The following is a 21345-nucleotide window of genomic DNA, read 5'->3' as shown; positions in this document are numbered from 1 at the left end:
CCAGGCGAGAGAGGCGTTCCTTACATTACACACGCATCTGCTGGAGAGGAAGTGCACACACGAAAAACAGAGCAAATGCATAATTTATGGACATATTGTGCTGTGACATGAATAATTAAAAGTGTACTCGCTTTAAGTATTCTGTAATAGCGGTATAGTCCCGTATTAATGGACAAATGTAGACAGAGTGGTGTATAGCCCCGTCCACGTACGCATTGTAGTGTAGTAAAACAAGCGCACAGTGTTGTAGCTTGCTCCCGATTGGTCAGATTCAGTGCCCACTGCTCTCTGTTGGCGCGGTTGTTGAATACCCGGGAGTCGAAAACATTAACGCAAAGTAAATTCTGCTTCTTTTTAAGGATAGCTGCGGGTAAGTATATCAATAATTTCAGTCCGACTGTGATTAGTAGTAACTTAAATATAAGACTTAAGCTAATAAGGGGTCGTGTGTTACCTAGCTAACACTGTAGCTAGGAAGACAACTTGATAGCGTTTAAGTTTCAAGACAGCTTAAAACAGCTCGCAGTGACAGCCTTTAAAATGTAAATGTAAACGTAAACTGCTTGATATAACATGTAGGCCAATTAGAAAGCTAGGTTTTTAACAAAATACTTATTTACGTCGTTGTGGTAAATTGATGTATTGTGGTAAAATTATTCAAACTGAAATTCAAAGTAATTCGACAGGACTTGATTTATTGCTCCGTGCAAAAGAAATATCAGAATTTGGCGCTTCACTTAACTAGACATAACATCACTAATCAGAAGTTGTGGCTTGTAACTAATACAGACCAGTCTAAACACACCGTGTGGTTTTCAGGGGCAGGTATTACAAAACCTTTCATCTAGATCAGAATTATCCAGATCTTTCTCTCCCAGATAGGGCTGCATCCAGTTTTTCACTATCGATTAATCTGTCGATCATTTCCTTGTTTAATCCATAAATTGTTTGGTCCATACAATTTCAGAAAATGGTGAAAAATGTTGATCACTTTTTCCCAAAGTCGAAGATGACGTCAACAAGGATTAGATGTCCTGTTTTGTCCGCAACACAAAGATATTCAGTTTATTGTGAGAGAGGACTAAAGAAACCAGAAAATATTCAAATTTGAGAAGCTGAAATCAGAGATTTGGAGATTTTTTTTCTTTAAAAATTGGTCAGTTGATTGATCAATTGTCAAATTTAGTTGGCAATTAATTTAATAAGAGAAACAAATCTATATGATAGGGATCACGTCTCCTGTTTTTTAAATATCCAATTTTGAGATTTAATCCTGTCTAGATAATTGCAGACTATATTAAAGGCTTTGAAATATTGGCCTTGGTTAATTGTACAGCCATGTTTTTATTTCATGATGCTCACATCTGAGCTGACATGTTTTATCGAGTTAACCCTTCTGTCATCTTCCAGGGAAGTTGACAAGCATGGAGAATGGCCGGGCCCAATTTCCATTTCCCTACCAGCCCTATATGATCCAGGAGCAGTTCATGCAAGCACTGTATAGTGCACTTGACCAGGGCAAAGTTGGCATCTTTGAAAGTCCAACTGGAACGGTGTGTATGTGTGTATGTATATAGGAAAGACTGCGTCATAAGACATTAAACTTTATTAAATGATTTATTTTTTTTAACCTAGGGCAAGTCTCTGAGTCTGATATGTGGAGCGCTGAGCTGGCTCACAGACTATGAGGAGAAGAGGAAACAGGAGGCAGCTGCTCTGCTGCAGGAAGAAGAAGCAGCTCTGTCCACCTCTACAACTCTGCCCTCCACCAGCAGCTCCTCAGCAGAGCCTGACTGGATCACTGATTTTGTTCAAAAAAAGGCAGAACGTGATTTGGTGTCAAAGTTGAAGGTAAGAGTGTCATTGTATTTCAGATGTGAACTTGGTGTGGATCTCTGGGAGTTTTGGCTCTTGGATATTATGTTTCTGTGTATCAGGAGGAAGAATTGAAAAGGAAGAAGAGGGAAGAACGACTGGAAATGATCAGAAACAACGTTCAACTAAAGTATGCAATGAAGAGGAAAGTAAGTGATCTTGCACAGCGGCATTTTGAAGATCCCAGGCATCAAAACTGTACATCCAAATTAAAATCACTGTTAAGTCTCAATGAATGAATTTCTGTGTGTGTGTGTGTATAGAGTAGTGAAGATGACGAGGCACTGAAGTTGCTGCAGCTCAGTAAAGAGGAACAAACAGAGACACAAGGACATCAAGAGGACGAGGAGCTCATCGTTGCAGAATATGAGAGCGATGACGAGTCAAAGAGCAGGAGCAGGTGAGGGGAACCATCGGGTTACAATCATAACAAATCTTACATCACAGTGAGACGTTTAAATGAACGGACAGTGACGGCATGGTGTGTTTGCTCTCATGCTCAGATTCTGTGCTGCTGATGATGACTCAGATGAGGAACTGGTTGAAGAACATGTCACTAAGGTATGTGAGAGACATATTTCAGATTATAACTAAGAATGAATGTCACACTGGTATAAAACATAATGAGTGTGACACATTACCCTGAAGTGAGACTATATACATGTGCATGTTCTCAGATTTACTACTGCAGTCGCACTCACTCCCAGCTGGCCCAGTTTGTGCATGAGGTTCAAAAGAGCCCCTTCAGCAAGGACATCAGTGTGGTCACACTGGGCTCACGGCAGGTATGTATACACACACACACACACACACACACACACACACACACACACACACACACTTCAAGCAGTACGTGTAAATAAAAGATGCTTCATCCCGATTACTTGTACGAGTCATCGTTCAGAGAACTGGAGTTCTCTTTGTGATGTTTAGATGTTTTTTTTTTCGTGTTAGCCAGAATACTTGAGAGCTCTCAGGCTATTTCCCTGTGAGAGACTTTCATTCAGAGTAACTGATGGCTCGACTCCTCTCTGCCTTTAACTGACATAAACAGTATCTCAATGAGGAGTCTCAGTAAGTAGGTAAGAGCAACACCAAAAAACAATCAGGTCTGGATTTTAGTTCATATTCTATCTTGAGCTTTCAAACTGCATGTTTGTAACCACACTGAGTCCATCCTGATGAATGCAAGATGACTGAAAATGTTAGGGAAATAAAGCATTGCATTGTATTTGAGAACAGTTATAAAGCTGAAATAATTATTTGACTCGTTTATTTGTTTATTTGTTGATCAACATTTTATTAAGCAAAGGTGCCAAAAATAGGTGGTTCTGACTTCTCAGATGTGAACATTTACTGGTTTCTTAGTTCTCCTTGATTGTAAACGTAACATTATTGGGTTGTGGACTGTTGAACAGACAAAACGAGACACTTTCAGAGGTTAACTTGTACTTTTGAAGTGGTGAGGGCGCTTTCCCACTGTTTTCTGGCATTTTATCTACCAAAGGTTTCATTGTTTAATCAACATGATGATCAGTAGATTAATCGATAAAATTATTGTTAGTTGCGGCAGGGATAATTGTCACAGTATGTACGTAAAACAGTATAGTACATGACCTTTTCTGTTCCCAACACACAAGAAGCATGCTTGGCATTCATCAGGAACTATTACTTGTATTCAGTCAGTAAAACATGATTATCATCTAACACAAACATAAAACTATGTACTTTCCAGAATCTGTGTATCAATGAGGAGGTGCGTCGCCTGGGCAGCATCCAGCGCATCAACGACCGCTGCTTGGAGATGCAGAAAAACAAACACGGTAAGAGTCCAGGAACCAGGAAAGCTCTGTTGAGATTAATTATCTCTTTTTCAAGAGTGTCTTGGCCAAGATAGGTAGCAATAATGATGAGGTGCAGGCAAACAACATGAGGCTGATAACGCTGTTCTTCCACTTTGCAGAGAAGCAGAATCGTGAAGAAGATGTGAAACGTAAGCGCGGCCCAGCAAAGAGTGTGTGTCCGTATTATAAAGCTTCAGCCCTGCAGCTGATGAGGGATGACATTCTGGGTTCAGTCCACGACATCGAGCAGCTCCTGAAGCTGGGCAAAGAAACACACTCGTGTCCTTACTACTCCACACGCCTCGCTATCCCCCCTGCACAGGTGACATAGTCCTCTTTTGTTTATCTGTTCAGGTGTTGCATTACCTCAGACACTGCTTGCTTGCTTTGCTGCTAGGATTGCTCTTTCCTATGTTTTTTTAAATGTCTAAAATTTATTTAGTTTCTCTTTTTTTATGCAAGTTTCAGTGTTAATCTGGTCTATGTTTACTGTGTCTGCACAGTTGGTGGTGTTGCCCTATCAGATGTTGCTTCATGAAGCTACAAGAAAGGCAGCAGGAGTCCAACTGAAGGGACAGGTAGGAGTAGATGTTACACGCAGAGTTTTACCCTCTGGGGTATTTGAGACTATTTGAGTACCTGAACATTCTGCCTTGCTTTCAGCAATTTTATACTCAAAACACTGCAACTTAAGAGAACACGTTTTGAAAATAGAGACCTGCAAAAACAGAAAACACAACCAAATTCAGAAAATGCATCTACAGAAAACCTGCAAGTAGCACAGAAGAGAAACAGAAAAAGTTTCCAACTGGAACATATTTGTTGTTGCCATTATTTTGTAATAGATGAAGTTATTCTGGTTGGCTATCTGTAAGTGGTGACAGATGATGAACTGAAATTTCCCTTTTTTGTAGTGGGACAACAAACGTGTCCCAGCCATTTTCTTTTCTTTCCCCTGGAAACATTTTCCATTGCTGTTTGAACTATTTGCCTCCTTTCTATATTTGGTTGTGGTTTTTACTCTGTGCAGTGTTTTTTTTTTTCCAAATGATGTGCTTTCTTAAGTTGCAGTTTTGAGCTGGCCTGAGGCGTAAGCAAACTAAATACCTGCTTATGACCCCTGCAGTCACCAGAGGGCCTCCAAGAAAGCGCCAAATGTTTTTTTGCTATATATTATATCAATGGTAATCATAAAACAAAACAACAACATGTTAATTGGCCGGTTTAATAAATTCCAGCTGCTTCTGTCAGAGCTGGTGTCACTGTGAAGGCCTGTTATTTGAATATTGAAGTCCAAATTAACACCAGGCCAGCCCTGTGAGTTTGCCACTGTCTTTAATGGATATTAGATCAGTGGATATTGATTGAAGCGGAACTGATTGATAACATATTACTGATAGAAATATTTGCTTTATAGGTTGTGATCATAGATGAAGCCCACAATCTCAGTGACACACTGTCCTGTATACACAGTGCAGAGCTCACTGGAGCACAGGTAAACACGTTCAAACACATCACATACTAAATGTAGTTTTAAATGATACCCGTTACCTGTTATATGCTAACATGTGAGTCTTCTACAGCTCTGCCGTGCCCACTCTCAGCTCAGCCAGTATGCAGAGCGCTACAAGTGAGTATACACACACACAGCCTCACATGCTGCCCTCATTCACAAATTAAATATTTCATTACCTTCATGATTCCTGATGTTTATGTTTCTACAACATCAGGAGCAGACTGAAGGCAAAGAACCTGATGTACATCAAACAGATCCTGTTCGTGATCGAGGGGCTCGTCCGGGTGCTGGGAGGTGAGTGTGTTTGGGCTGAAAAAGTTTTGATTATGGATTATTGCTAGTTTGCATCATGGGTAGGAGGGGGTATTGCTCACGGGGCGCACGTGACATCTCCACTTATCATGTAAATGTTATCCTTACAGGTAAGGTGGGGCAGAATCCACAGAGCCAGACTACACAAACAGGTCAGTGAATGATGCACATGTAAACACACACTAATACACATCTCAGCAGACATTGATAACCAGTCATGTTTGTTGTATCTTTTAGGAACTGAAATGCTCACCATCAACAACTTCCTCTTCAAGGCTCAGATTGACAACATCAACTTATTTAAGGTATTTAACAAAAATGTGTTACAGTGCTGTTAAAGATCACAATCATGGCCTCTAAACATCATCCAAACTGTAAACTGATTCTTTCAATGTCATTGTTACCGTAGTTACAGAGATACTTTGAGAAGAGCATGATCAGCAGAAAAGTAAGTGTTCAAGATCTGCATATGCATAGATTTCTATAAATATGTATGTAACTGCTCTCTAGTTCTACTGTAAAATCAAATGAATTCCACATGCGTCCTCTCCTTGCAGCTGGGTGGATTTGCAGAGAAGTACGCTGGATCAGGTGTTAGTCTGCACACTCAGAGCAGCTCCAACAAGGAGAACCGACGCACTGAGGGCTTGAACCGCTACCTTCAAATGCTGCAGAACAACCAGAGCACTGTGCCAGGTCAGAGGGCTGACACACGTCAGTAATGGAGTCTTTATTACTGACATGTGCGTTATTTATTGAAAGAAATGGGATCCTTTTCAGCAAAATTAATTACATTTACAAATAATTTTCATCATAGCTTTCATCAGTGTTTTTTCACTGATGATGAATAGAGACAATAACTAGATAAAAATTAATTTATGATGACACAAACAATGGCATATATTGACATTTTCTTCTTCAAATAAACACGAAAATGTTTGGTAGGGATGAGTTGAGAAGAGATCCAGTCAAAACTTCTCTTTGTGTGATGGGAAGTTAGATGCACACAGATGTAATGTACAAGTGTAACATTTCATTGTCCTCAAATTGAAACATATATGTAACAAAAGAAAAGTGCATATTTGAAGAAATGTAGTATACTTAATGTTATACATATGACATGGCACACTTTTATGAGATGCACTGAAATTCACTTTCCCCAGAATTCACATTTAAAACAACTTAAAAGAGCACTTTTGCAAATTTAGTGAAGTAAGGCCACACTTTTGAATGTGTGGCCCTGTTAACTGTTTATGTAACTTCATGTAAATGCAGATAGCAAAATTGTTTGATCAGGAGCTTATCAATTTTCAGTACCAATTCTCTGTCCATGAACATGACATCCAGCCATTTCTCAGACTCATTATTTAGCCATCAACATTAAACTTTGTAGCATTCCTCTGAATGCTGTTCCTGGTGATTTATCTGCACTGTCTGGCTGCTCCCTTGTGTGCAGTGTCTTCAGCAGACCAGCAGGGGTCTGTAGAGGCAGACAAAGAGCTGTCTGCGTCTCCCATGATGCAGGTGGAGGGATTCTTCATGGCTCTCACAAACAGCAACACTGATGGCAGAGTGGTGGTGCACAGACAAGGTACCATTTTAAAAACACAATGCAGAATAAAGGAAAGTGATGAAATCAAACTTTTATAAATACCAAGTTTGTTTTGTGTGCAGGCACTTTGTCAGAGAGCAGTGTTAAGTTCCTGCTGCTGAATCCAGCGGTCCACTTTGCTCAGGTGCTGAAGGAGTGCAGAGCAGTCATCATTGCAGGAGGAACTATGCAGCCTGTAAGTTATTTTAAATCCACGCAAAATAAACCAAGTCTTTGCTGTGTACGTTTTATAATTCTAAAAGATGTTATATGTAGGTTTCAGACTTCAAACAGGAGCTACTGTTTTCTGCCGGAGTGGGAGAGGAGCGCATCACTGAGTTTTCCTGTGGTGGGTGGCCCATTTTATAACACCGCAGTACTTTGTGGAGTTTCTCTTTTTGTGTTTTCATAATGCACTCTCTTAGCAATGCATTTATCAATATTTCTGTTTGTGGAATTTTCTGATGAATAATATAATGCTTGACAGAAACTCAAATAATGACTGATTTCTAGTATGAATACTAATTTCCATTGGTTATGCACTCAGATTGAATAGATACAAGAATCATGTTATGACTTTGGTTCATGTGATGGAGGTGACAGATTATATTACATCATAACTGACCAGGAAGAGATGAACTGATCATCACACAGGTTGCATATTGAATTATGAGGATTGTTGTATCATCAGCCAATAACACTCGTGCTCCCATGGCACTGGCATACAAAATTAAAGACCTGTACTATCATTATATCCTCAGACTCACAAGTGCTGTGTGAAATTTGAGCATAACTCAAAATGTCTTAGTTCACTACTTATAAGCACAGACATGAGAGTTTTAAGCCGAAATCACAGATGCACTGCAGCCCTGTACTTATCTGGACATTACCCAGAGGAGCTGTATATCAGAACACAAATATCTGAATCAGTTGGACCAGACATTAAACAGACTTCACCCTGCCAGCTCCCCAGTACAAAGTCTGTGTGAACAGAGCGGGTCTGGAGAATTCAAAGCAAGTGTGGGCATGTTGACCAAGTTTCATGGTGTGTAACTGCTTTGTATTCTTTTTTGCTTGCCTGTATTGCTTTTATTTATTTATTGCTTCTGTTAGATTTCCACAAAGTTAGAGAAAGTGAAAGTATTCTCTTGTATTCTGCTCTTGTTTGGTTGTAAAATCCCAAAGCAACACGGAACATCTTTCCTGCCAGGCTGAGACTCGATTTGTAAAGTTTACAGCCTGCTGCTGTTGCTCCTGTATTGCTCTGTGTTCAGCAATGCAACTAAAAAACAAAAACACTTGAGTGACAAAATGCGAGTCGAGTCAGGGTCTCAAGTGATAATTCTGCAGGAGCCCTCTTCCTCTTGCACGCTCTGCCCAGGTGCCACACAGTGTCCAGACCTGATTCTCAGGTCTTGAGTTCATATGTGAAAACTCTTGTACCTCATACATGTTTTGTGCTGACAGAGCTGTATTGTTTGGGTCTAATGTTTTTATTCAATCATGTAATATTATTTTACATCTTTATAATGTTATATTTAAATAAATAACGTAAACTTTTGCCTGGTACCTTTGTCTTTAGGTCATGTAATTCCTCCCGAGAACATTCTTCCTCTTGTCCTGTGCAGTGGCCCATCTGGTCAGGAGCTGGATTTTACTTTTCAAAACAGAGACTCTCCACGCATGGTAACAGACACACACGTAATACTTTAAATGCTGCATTGTTTACAAAGGCAATACAGGAAATATGTGCCTGTTTGTTGACAGATGGATGAGACAGGACGCATTCTCTCCAACATTTGTAACGTGGTCCCAGGCGGGGTCGTGTGCTTCTTCCCGTCTTACGAGTACTCGAGGCGGATCATTGCTCACTGGGAGGCCAGTGGTGCGCTGACCCGTCTGGCTAACAAGAAGAAGGTTCATCAGCTATATAATTTTGTTTATTAAATGACCTTTATAAAGAAAAGAAAAACATTCTTTATCATGCCTTAGCTGAACAATGGCATAGTATTTTTGAGAAACTGTTCTTAAAGGAACATTATACAACCCCCCTTCCAAAAAAAATTATTTAAAGAGAAAAAAGACAGAGTTTAAACTATCACAATTACTTTCTCAGATCTTCCAGGAGCCAAAGAAAGCCAACCAGGTCGAGCAGGTGTTGAGCGAGTTCTCCCGCTGTATCCAGGTGAAACTGTCACTGCTTAAAACATCAGCCCTCATCGCTCAGCATTGATAATACATTATTTATGATTACATTATGTTACTGATTGTCTCTTTCTTTTGTTAGAGGTGTGCCGTGGACAGCGTAGGACTCACAGGAGCGTTGCTGTTCTCTGTGGTCGGAGGAAAGATGAGCGAGGGCATCAATTTCTCTGATGACCTGGGCAGATGTGTGGTGATGGTGGGAATGCCGTATCCCAACATCAAATCCCCAGAACTGCAGGAAAAGATGGCGTATCTGGACAAACACCTGGTGAGACTCTATACTGTCATTATAGTCTTCACTCCTTCACAAACCTGGCAAAGTAAGTACAAGGTCATAGGAGTGCTGAGATGAAGAGGTGAAGGTCATCATCACAGTTTTATTTGTTCTTCAGCCTCACAGTGGAGGGAGGAGCCCTGGCCAAGCACTAATAGAAAACCTCTGCATGAAGGCTGTCAATCAATCTATAGGTAATAATTCATGACAACAGCCATTTATACTTTACATTAATATTCCATAGGTGGTAGTGATCAGTATTCACAGTATTTGACTTCATGTACCCAAAGGAAGAGCTATCCGTCACCGTGGCGACTACTCCTCCATGGTACTGTGTGACAGACGTTACTCTCGACCTGCAACGCTCTCCAAACTCCCCGCGTGGATCAAAGATCGCACCAGCACGCACGCATCTTTTGGCCCTGCTTTTGCTGCCTTACGAAAGGTGAGAAGAAAGTACACTTTCAGAATTAAACCCACTGCATCAAAACTACAACTTATTTGAAGGGGTGTGCATGAGACTGTTACACTGTCATAACCACGTCATGATACCTGTCATGAACATGAAAGAGTCTTTACGAATGTTTGACTCTTGTCATTAAGTGTCATTCTGTGACAAATTGGCCGTATAACATTTAACAACATGTCCAAATAGTAACACTTTGGTTGAGGTCATTGGAAATGTTCATGACACACTTATAAGGTCTCATGACAGCCAGTGCCAAAACCAATCACAAATAACAGTGTTCAGTCATGTTAAAACATAAATAGTTTCTTTCAGTCTGATAATGTCAAACTGTTCATAAAGACTCCTTTGCGTTCATGACAGGTGTTATGACAGCATAATGACAGTCTTATACTAGGAGTGTAAGTCACAAGTTTCATCACAATACCATATTATATTGATTGTTTGGAAAAGACTGAATTTCAGTTTGATCATTATATCCATTTAACACATTCAGTTACATTTATGTCAGCTCACGAGAAGCAACAATTTCATGACTGATGTGTGACCCAGACATGCCGTGGGAATTTCAATTTTAAAGATGACGATAGAGGTCGGCATTTTCACTTTACCTTGATCATACTGGATCATTGAACATCCAATCACCATATAAATCCAGATTGATGAATTGTTTCACTCCTTTAAATTAAGTTTTACAACTTATTCACATGTTGTCTTTATACTTTCTTTCCTAGTTCTTCCAGGAGAAGAAGCAGAAGCAGATGTAGTTTCAACTGACATTTCTAAAGTTGAGATGAGGACAAATTTCAGCAAAACCCACTTAAGGTCACTCTGCAATTTTAGCAACCAAAGAAACTGAACGCATTCCAGTCTTTATCACACGATTGCTGCAGCTCTTTTATGCTGCTGTATGTTTACATTCTTGAACATTTTGAAGCCTGCAGACCTGACTGGAGTTCAAGGATCAACATGGCAGGCAGTTTTCTGTTTTCAGTGCATCTTTCCACGTTTATATTTTGTCTGTTGTGTTCAGATTTGGCTTGCTGACACCTCTGGTTTAGAGAAGAGAAGATAAATTAGAAAATAATTAATACGTATTTGATTGCACATGAAGGCAAAGGCCAGTGGGGGTATTTATTAGATTGACTCAGTTGTATCAGTCCTGCAATGTCTCTAATACAGTCTGGAACATATTAAGAGGCAAAAATGAATAATAAATTCTGAAGCGGCGCTGGCTCAGGGCCTCCATGTGACTGATTTACACTTGCAGAAGATATTAAATATTTAAAGCAGTCAATGTAAAGTGTTACGTAATGCAAAAGTTACTTTTATTTAATGGAAAGTTGTTAGTGAAATGATTTCAGTGAGTGTTCTAATATCTTCTTGTTTAATTTTATGAAAATATGTTTACAATGATTACAGTTATCAATAAATTGTTTTGTTATTTGAATTTTAGTGATGTTTTGTTTTACTGGGTAGACAAACCAATGCACTTATCATTATGAAGCCAATTATTGGCCATTTTACACTTTGTGTTAGCGACAGAACTTTTTATAATATTATTGAGTGATGCGAAGTTCTTTGTACACAAAATTATCCAACACTATCAAATGCTTTCTGCGCTTCAAGTGTTCATCGTCCATCATGTTATGCCTCCCAGTCGTCATCATCCGTTGTTGAATGTGGGGCAGGAAGTGGCGGGATAACATCTGACATCCTGGCAAATGCACCACCAGTACCAGCAGGAGTGTCCCCTGAATCCCCACCCGCTGGACCTTTACCAGATATACCTGCAGAGGGGACAGGACACGTTATTTACTGCCTGCAGTTCCAACCACCTGCATAAGTACATTTCAATCACGTCTTTTTAAGCTTCAATTTTAGGAGAAGCAGCAGTATGTTACACTTGAATAGACAAATAGGACACAAGGCATTGGAAATATTTGAAAAAGTCTGAATTGGTTGAAAATAGCAAATAACCCATCCACATACAAGTCCTCCAAGCAGTGGAGGTCTTTTCTTTTAAATCACAGTGGACATAACAGGGATCCTCACCTTTCCTTCGCATGGCAAGTTTATTGAAGAGATCAGACATAAAGTCTCCACCGCTTGCTGCCGCTCCCACTGCTGAGAGACAAAGACAGACGGTTACTAAATAATCATGCAATCAGTATAGTTTTCTTTGAATTATTAATTGGAGCAGTGAAACAGTTTCACTCATTTCCCAGTGCTGGTCTTCAAAGTGGAGCACAGCTTTCCAACAAGACTTTTTATCTAGTTAGTATCAGGAGCTTCCTCTTAAAATGAAATGTTAGGTCATGACCTGGCCAGAGAACCAGAAATGAAGGCAAAGATATGCTGTAAAACCATTTAAGAGGACTGTAATCAAGTCAACCTTTCAATGAGGTTGACATTTATAAAATCAAGGTCACAAAAAACATGATAAACATCATATATACAGGGTTCCTAAACAGTATAGTAAAGTATGATTTCAAGTCTGGATAAGTAAGGAACAAAGAAAAATAGTTGCATTTCTAGACTATTGCCCCTTATATTGTTTTCTAAATTTAAAATTCAAAATTTCTAAAAATTAAATTCACCATACATTTTTTTTTCTCAAGGTGTCTGGAGTAGGCAGTAAGTGCAGCCAAAATGTTTACCTCTGTGTTTTGCAAGAAACTGTATAGAGAACCCTGTTTACCACCATGTGTGTGAGCACAGGTCAGAGCGAGCTTGATGTCATCAAAAGCAAGGAAATAAATATGGCATGAGACTTAATGCACACTACTGCGCAGAGCTATCTCTACACCCATACATCACAGCCTGCTAAACAGCTCTGCCACAAGTGCCGAACAGCAGGTATTCTCAACCTGTTTACATTGCATCCCACCTCAGAATATATTGACCTCTCCACAAAAAAAAACACAGGAAAGACTAAAAGTATTTTAAATTCCATCCTGTGATCTCATATTTTATGTATTTTGATTAAATTTTGTAGTACTTTGGTAGTATATGTTTGTTAACAGAGATTAATTTCATTTTTAAAAAGTATTTTTTTGACATTCCTCCACATACCACTAGAGGAAGCTTGCGTACCACAGTTTGAGAATCTGGGCTATACAGTACAACTTTACCAAATCCAGACATCCACAAACAAATTTGTTTGAAAGAAAATGTGGTAATATCTTTGAACTGCATAGATACATAGCATCACAAATAGCCAAATATAAGCCGGTCTTATGAGCTTTGCAGCAACAAGTAAACTACATTTATGGATGAGTTCATTGTTTCCATGGACACAGTGAATAACTGGCATAAAAGGCAGCACAGACTGGGTTTGGTGTTAACTGATTTGTATTTGCTGCAGCTATAATCTTTGTTTATTTACCTAATAAACATCTACATATTTGTGCTCAGATTAAAAAAAAATCTACTGAGAAGTCTGGAAATTTGAGTCTGGAAAAGCAGGCAACATGTGTAGGAACCTTGTAAATATATAAAGATATACTGTGTACAAACGCTCACATCCTGACATGCAGTGTGACACACTCACGGGTGAATGCTAACCAGGGATTGGTCACGCGCTGCTTTGATCGCATGACTTTCCCCATCATTGTTAAAGCTGCATCGTGTAACAATTAATAAAAGATGAGCAGAACCACATCCCCACTCAAACAATCTGACACCTTGCTCTTGCTCCTTCTGCTTCTTCTTCTCCATCTTGCGCTCTTTAACGTTGCGTAACTTGGCTTTGCCGATGCCTCCAGCGTTGCGGATCGACTCCAGCAGACTGGCACGACTGTCTGACGGCTGAACAACCTCGCTGGGAGCACCGGACACGGGGCCTGCAGTCAGAGGAGACGGTCAGGGGTGGCAGTTTGATTTGGGTTTACACCTACTAAAGTCAGTTAGGTCGATCTGATTTAAGCGAGTGAACTACAGTGTTGTGAATGAGAGAGAGAGAAGAGCAGCTTTTCATTTTTAATACACTTTAATACACAGTCAGGCTCAATCACATTCCTCTCAGTGAGTAGTGTCTCTCCACTACAAGATTTCTGAATTGCATGAATGTGACAAACCTGAACTTGGCGTTCTAGAGACTTCTGTGGGGCCGTCAACAGGAGGAGGAGGCGGAGGGGGCGGAGGAGGGGGGGCTCCTGCAGGCACGGCAGGAGTGAGGGCAGGCTCAGGAGGAGGAGGAGGTGGGGGAGGTGGTGGAGGCGGTGGAGCATTAGGTTGGAGCTGAGGACCTGAAACAAAGATGTGCAAAAGCGCATCAGTCGACGGTTTAAATGATTCAATGGTGTTTTGATAATCAGTAAATCACTTTGAGGCAGTTTTTTTTTTAGTTTCTGTATTTCTTGGACTTTTTTTGATGTGATACATTGATTAATCAAGAAGATAATCGACTGATTGATTGACTATGAAAATATGAAAATAATTATTTCATTATATCACAATGCTATATTCAGAACATCCAAACAGAACATGCTTAGTGTGCTTGTAAATGTAGTCAGCGATGCAGTGGAAAGTGTGTGGGTGTGTACCAGGTGCGCTGCTCTCCTCAGAGAAGGAGGGCAGCTCAGGCATGTTGTGTGTGGGTCCTGACGGGGCAAAGCCGGGCCCGAGGTCCGCGCTGTAGGACAGGTCGTCTGCAATGCCTGGCAGGTCAGGCAGGTAGGATGGCACATCTATCTCGGGCACCTGGCCCAGGTCTGGCACATAGAAATAAGACTCTGCTGTCTGTTAAGAGAGAAAAGATTATCAACATTACTTATTAAATGTGTCATTAATAATCCTACATATAAAAAAAGTCAAAGTCAAGGGATAGTTTGGATTATATGAAGTGGCTTCGTATGAGCTACTTATTGATGATCAGTGTATTAGCTACAACAGATGCTGGTAAGTAGGCTTCCAGTTTGGAGAAACAGCAAGAGTACGAGCACAGACGCTAAACAAAAGGTCTACCTAAAAAATTATTTATAATACTTTAACCAAATTACTTTGCCATCAGATAGCCTTTTCAGATGGGAAACCACCAATATACTAGCCAAATTCTGCTCTTTGCCAACCACCCACACTCCTTAAGCAAAATCAGTAATTTTATTTTGCAGAACATGGGAGTTACTGGTCGACCGCTGCCTCGATCCGTTAGTTAGTTTAAGTAATTGTGTGGCTTTGGTGACTCTCAGCTATCCTTTAAATAACACCAAAGTAGAGAAGAACACAAACAAACTAACACATCAAGGCAGCAGTAAACCAGCAACTCCCATTCTATGGGCTAAAGTGACAGATTTTGCTTATGGAGTTAAGTTTGTTTGGAGAGAGTGATATTCAGCTTATGTAACAACAGTTTCCCATCAGAAAAGGCTCTCTGACAGCAAAGTAAAGCAGTGAAAATATTCTAAATATAGCATACACTTATACTGATATTGATTTTTTTTTTTTTAGGTGGACATTTTTCAGTGATTAGAATCCATCTGGTAGCTGACCCTGTCCAAAGCAGCACATTGCTCGGCTTCTGTGCTGGAGACCCTCTCTGCTTCTCCGAATCCCTTTAAGCTTAGTTATGTTATGTAGTTATGTTTGGAAATGAGTGTTTGAGGCACCTGTCTCTCCAGCTGCTCTCTCTTCGTAATGGACAACGGTGCGTCAAACGGCTTCTCTTCTTTTTCTGTCTCTAGTGTTGTGTGTGTTTTTGTCACTGCTCCCGCCAGAGGATCAAGAAACACATACTTCTTATATCTTTAAAAACACACAAATCCAAAGACATGAAGGAGAGATTTTGGTGTAATCTGTGTGTACAGCTAGCATCTGTGTCTATTTGTGTGTGGACTCACAGGTTCTCTGTAGTATTAAAGAGCAACAGGGAGCTGACAGATGAGATGTTTCGTGGCAGACTGCCCAGCCCCTCCTCTGTCTCATCCTCAGACTTCTTCTTATTGCTTACACACACTGGGAAATACATCAATTTCTCCTGAAAGGAAGACAAGCAGACGCAGAGTGAGAGGGAGATCTGGAAAATGTCAACTAAATCTTGAATAACACAGATCACAAATGCCACCAAAGTGCTCCTGCACACAGATGCATGCACGCACACAAATACTGCAATAACGAATTATATGGTCGGGGACATTGCTTCTGGGGGATATTGAATAATGCATTCCTGCACCAGAGAAAATTGCCAGCAGTGTTTTCATTTTTCTCCCTCTGACAAATACACAGAGATACACACACACACACAAAAAGCAAGACCAAGCACACACAGCAGAAAATATGCTGGTTTTCGTAAAGTTTCCTAAGATGGTAACGGAAAAACTGTGGTGTTCTCTATAAATAATGCAGCAGCTTGTGCTGAGACACACACACACACTTAGGCAAAAAAAAAAAAAACACTATCACACATTGCACTACATGTCTGTTGTTTTCATTTCCTCACCTCCTAATCAAGTATCAATTTAGGAGCAAAAATTAACAAGACAATATCAAATTGGGCTGCTCTGCTCTCCTCTGCCACATCTTTAAACCTGTAAAATGACCTGCCCCAGCCTGATGAATATTCTATCAAAAAGGCCAGGAAATTTAATGCAAATGCCATGGTGTCCATTATTGCCAATAATATTTCATTAAGTGGAAGGCAGTTGTTTTTTTTAACTCAGAGGTGTGAAAAATTGAGACTGACAGGGATGAAAGCTTATCAGTGCCGCTTCAGTGATAAATAAACACGCGTGCTGCTAATCATGAGAAAACAGCTGTTTATGAAAAAAGATGATTAGTTTGCATTACAACAAAATAGCAGAAAATTTGACAGCACTGTGCAGATGGTAACACAAACATGACACTATATAACCCTATAGACACAAGGCAGTGCCCCCAGGTGAAATACCAAGTTTTTAGGGCATCCCAACCCTTTTATATTGTGTCATATTATTCCACTAAAAATCTAAAAGTAAGAAGTATAGTTCTGCAGACCAGCTCAAATAGTTTTTTAAAATGCTTTTTAGTTTTTGTCGATCTGCGTTCCAATGAGGAGGCTGTACCTGGAGGCAGTGTTTTTAATATTGTACTGTGATGACAGAGGAGCATCCCGTCCTTGTAAAGCGTTTAGCAGCATAACATTTGCTAAATTGAGGTGATTATTACAAGACTCACACAATTTGTGCTATTCACTTACTAGTCAAGCAACTGAGCAATGCCTGAGTACATTAAATGAGAATAATTCTACCCTCATGATTTACAAAGACAGACGAATTAGAGGGCAGGAAGACGTGCATGCATACGGCTCACATGTCTGTAGGTGCACACAGATAGCTAGGTTCACAATATGGCAGGTGTTTGCAGAACACAGTTTAATTTGAAACTAACGTGAGTTAAATTTCTGAAGGAATCAATAAGCATCAATTTTGCTCTCACTAACAGCTGTGCTTGGTATTTGGGGTCAAACTCAGACAACAGTATCCAGCTACTGTTTTGAAGAAGAAGCCACTAGCTGGATGTAACTTTTGGTGTGATATATGAGGACAACCAGTGTAATGTGTCTTTTTTAAATTGAGATTTCTTCCATTTCTCTTGCACATAAGGCGACTAAATGACAACCACAAAAAAACATAAACAACCATAAAAAAAAAAGACCCATCAGCATCAGCTATTGGCCAAATTGTTATTTCAGTATATCCCTAAAAAAACTGGTTAAAAAGATTTTAAAAAAAGAGCCATCCATCTTTGGCTGCTGATCCAGATCTGAGTCATGTAAGGCTAAGCAAAGCAGCCCAGATGTCCTTCCTTGACCGGCGCCCACTCTTCCTGAAGGACCCTGAGGCGATTTCAGGTCAGACAGGATATATAATACCTCCTCAGAGAGACATGCGGGAGACATCAGATGCTCCAACCCAGAAAATCACATTAGAGGGCTGGAGAAAAGACCTTGGATTCTGGAGGAACAAGGTGGACTCCATCCAGCCCATGGGGCAGTGTCTCTTAACTGCTCCATAAATACTGGTGGGGTCATGGGAGTTTCCCCCTCTAGTTTACATGAATATAAGGAATCGCGACATCAGTTCTGAGCCCCTCATGTCCTTTGATGACCGGAGCCAGAGCTGTGTCATAATTCTCAGCAGGAAGATAAAAGCCATGTAAATGGAAAATTAATCATGCCTCTTTTTATCCCTGTTTTGTACCCACAGTTTTAGCAGAGTCAGCTGTATAAAGAGGCCCAAACACCATCAGGCTAGTACATACTTTCTTCTGTTTTATCTTAGTTATAGCACCATGGCTTGTGGGCTTCGAGACATTACTTGTAGAACACTTTGTGAAACCACGGCTCTTAACAAGTCCCAGTTTTTGTTGTTGCATAATTGGAGGCATTGCGTGTCAAAAATCCCTGTGTAATCAGCATTTTAATGCTTTTATCTTACCTGCAAGGCCTTCTCATCAAAGGGTCGAAGTTTATTCTGTATCCTGTGTCGAGGGCGGCTTTGTGAGGAGGGATCTGTAGCCTCAGTGAAGATAGAGGAGTAATCCTGAAGTCGATCTGGAGCTGGGTACTTGGCACTGGAGAAAACCTATAAAGACAGAAAAAAGCTGACATAACTGACAGACTCAGAGATGATAATTGTTTTCTTGTAACCTTCTTGTGCCTCTATTGTGCGTCATAGGTGCAAATATGTAAAAGCTGCCTCCCAGAGTGAAGGTGCCGCGTTACCTTGGTGGCTTTCTTGCTGCCTTTGATCTTGTCGACGCGGGCCTGAGCTAGTCTGATCCGGTCAGTGACGCTCTGCAGCTGGCGGCGGTTCTTCTCTACACTGTCAGACACTCTGGAGGCAACACACACACATATCAACATCAATATGGACATACACAAACATCCACACAGAGGAAAACATGACAGAGACCATACTGCACAATCCAATATACATACACATATACATGTATGTGGGTGTGTACATATATGTGTGTGTGTATACATATATATACACTCTGCAGGGTGCTGAATCCCAAGCATGAATTAATGAAGTAGCTGTTAACTTTTTGCATTTAACAAAGATGAAGTAGAAGCATTACACAGTTGTTTAGGCAATGATATCCATCATTTAATTAAAAACACTTCATCTTTCAAAGGTTATATTGACAAAACAACTCTGTTAATAAATGTCACTTGTCATGTAGTTACAGGAGACGTGTCTTCTATTTTTAGGGTACCAGATGGGACCATCTGTTTGAAAATAAGTGGCATAAAATGTGGCTTAGAATAAGGATTCCATTTGTATTAGACTGTATAATTCATTAAATATGATTAGGGCTGCACGATACTGTAAACAAATCATATTGTCATCATTTTGACAAATATTGTGATGGCGATATGGTTCATAATTAGTGGGATTTATCATCATTTTCACAAAAAAGAAGAAAAAAAAAATCATTAGAATCATCAGAAGAACAAGATTTGCAGGCCAGGGCATCTCCACAGGGCTACGGTGCTTCATTGTAATGCTGTTATGTCACACATTTGTCACACGTTTTACCTTTATCATAAAGTCTGCAATTTGGATATTACAATTGGGCATACTGTGATTTTGATAATATTTTGATTAATTGTGCAGCCCTAAATATGAGAAAATATTTCTTTCTATCCAGAAATACTTCTTGCAGATGCTGTGATATCAACAACCTTTTACGAGTTTGCTATTATGTCTTATTTTAAAAAGTTTTTGTTAACTGGCCTTGTTAAAGAACTACCTCATGTCAAAGAATCTTCAGTCACTTGAAAACATTTGACATTTTTTACTTCATTTCACAATAAAATGAATTAATAGTCACAGTCAGTCAACAACACAAAGAAATGCAAGCAAATCTAATCGTTAGATTTAACCACTAAAAATATTTTTTAACTTGTAAAATAATAAAAAATATTTAGCTGGTTATCACAACAATTTTTTTTGATATTCAATTCATTAGTTTGAGTATAAACATCCTCTACGACAGGAAATGGAATATCTTTGGGTTGTGGACAAAACTAGACATTTTAGGACGTTATCTTGGGCTTTGGGACACTGATGGACATTTTTCTGACATTTTAAAGACCAGAAAGGTCTTTATGGTCTTAATGGAGAAAATAATCGCCACATTAATCAACAACGAAAATAATCATTAGTTTAAACTCTACATCTGGTAAATCCTTTTATCACTTCTTATGTGTGATGAATACCATGTTAAGCATGCAATTAACTTACTATCGCATGCCATAAATGACAAATTGTCCAAAGCAAATCCTTCGTTTTCACTGTGACTTTAAGTCTCTATCTTTGCTCTTGTGTGTGTGCGTGTGTGTGTGTGTGTGTGTGTGCGTGTGCGTGTGTGTATGTGTTTCTGGACTTGCCTTTTGAAAATATCCGTAGAGATGGTCTCCAGGTAGAGTAATGCATCTGTTATCTGATGGACAGCCTCCTCTCTCCTCAGGTCTGGCTGGATGAGAGGCACTGAGTACACCTGGCCCTCCAGGCAGCGCTTCTGTGTCATCCTAAAGACAACAACACAGGACATAGCTTATAATCAAGAACAAGGCTCTGTGTCACATAGTCAGACTCAATATATCATTACAATAAATCAAACTTTGGCCTATCAGAGATGATGAACAACTTGCAGGTAAAGTGTATAGTTTTGATCAAAGAATCTTTCACAGTGATTGTTGTTAGATTCAGCACCAAAAATTGTCGTAATGTTATCTACAGACAGTATGGTTAACTAAACCCTGAGCTCTTTACCACACCAGACTTCTCGACCTCATCTGACTCTCACATGACAAACTGCAAACGCTCTACCTGATAACTATGATGCTATAAGGACTTTTTTCTGTCTTGTTGCGTAAATTGGCTCAAGTTGATCCCTGTAACGTGAGCTGTAATAGTATGGCAATATCAATAGCTAACACGGATGTTTACTCGCCAATACATTCAAAAGAAGGAAATAATCTATAAACTGGCACCCTGTCTATGCTAAAGGCAGCATCACCGTGAGCCTAAAATCGAACAATATCCGTTTACAGATACGTTAAACTGCGAAACCTAGTCGCTTAAAAAAATATTAACTTTACCTGACCATGGGTGTTGTTTATTTGTTCACGGTTACAGGAATAAAAAGTAGCTAAGCTATCGATGCTAACATCCGAGTTGATTAGCAAAACAACGGTTCATTACTTCCGCATCGCCGTGTCATGTGACCACGTCGCCGGAAATATGTTGCCTTCAGGCTCTGTCAGAAATTTCT

The 21345-nt window shown here is 39.8% G+C and overlaps 2 protein-coding genes across 3 annotated transcripts; one reads left to right on the top strand and one right to left on the bottom strand.

Moving 5' to 3' along the window:
• The first annotated feature begins 132 nt into the window (after positions 1 to 132).
• ddx11 (DEAD/H (Asp-Glu-Ala-Asp/His) box helicase 11) lies at positions 133 to 11531 on the top strand. Its single transcript, XM_084734951.1, has 27 exons — positions 133 to 370; positions 1411 to 1553; positions 1636 to 1851; positions 1938 to 2024; positions 2139 to 2275; positions 2379 to 2436; positions 2553 to 2660; positions 3611 to 3698; positions 3839 to 4041; positions 4223 to 4297; positions 5137 to 5214; positions 5303 to 5349; positions 5450 to 5529; positions 5658 to 5699; positions 5785 to 5852; positions 5957 to 5995; positions 6105 to 6243; positions 7004 to 7138; positions 7222 to 7334; positions 7415 to 7487; positions 8721 to 8824; positions 8906 to 9055; positions 9255 to 9323; positions 9426 to 9611; positions 9736 to 9811; positions 9908 to 10062; positions 10818 to 11531. Exons 2-27 carry the CDS (start codon positions 1425 to 1427, stop codon positions 10848 to 10850), a joined length of 2688 nt encoding a protein of 895 aa, XP_084591077.1. The 5' UTR covers positions 133 to 370; positions 1411 to 1424; the 3' UTR covers positions 10851 to 11531.
• On the bottom strand, positions 11383 to 21292 carry washc1 (WASH complex subunit 1). Of its 2 annotated transcripts, none has more exons than XM_084734948.1 (11): positions 21173 to 21292; positions 20459 to 20599; positions 18785 to 18896; positions 18498 to 18644; positions 15924 to 16060; positions 15693 to 15828; positions 14631 to 14826; positions 14163 to 14333; positions 13770 to 13928; positions 12139 to 12210; positions 11383 to 11873 (listed from the first exon to the last, which is right to left on the bottom strand). In XM_084734948.1, the coding sequence occupies exons 1-11, from the start codon at positions 21178 to 21180 to the stop codon at positions 11731 to 11733; spliced, it is 1422 nt and encodes a 473-aa protein (XP_084591074.1). In that variant the 5' UTR covers positions 21181 to 21292; the 3' UTR covers positions 11383 to 11730. The 2 variants fall into 2 exon arrangements, with proteins under 2 accessions (XP_084591074.1, XP_084591075.1); XM_084734949.1 differs by having other exon boundaries at positions 12139 to 12207.
• Positions 21293 to 21345: the final 53 nt, after the last annotated feature.

The sequence above is a fragment of the Lutjanus erythropterus genome, chromosome 13 (genome assembly GCF_056507025.1).
Source record: "Lutjanus erythropterus isolate fLutEry1 chromosome 13, fLutEry1.hap2, whole genome shotgun sequence".
Classification (NCBI taxonomy): Eukaryota; Metazoa; Chordata; class Actinopteri; order Lutjaniformes; family Lutjanidae; genus Lutjanus; species Lutjanus erythropterus.
This window is presented reverse-complemented; position numbering and strand designations above follow the sequence as displayed.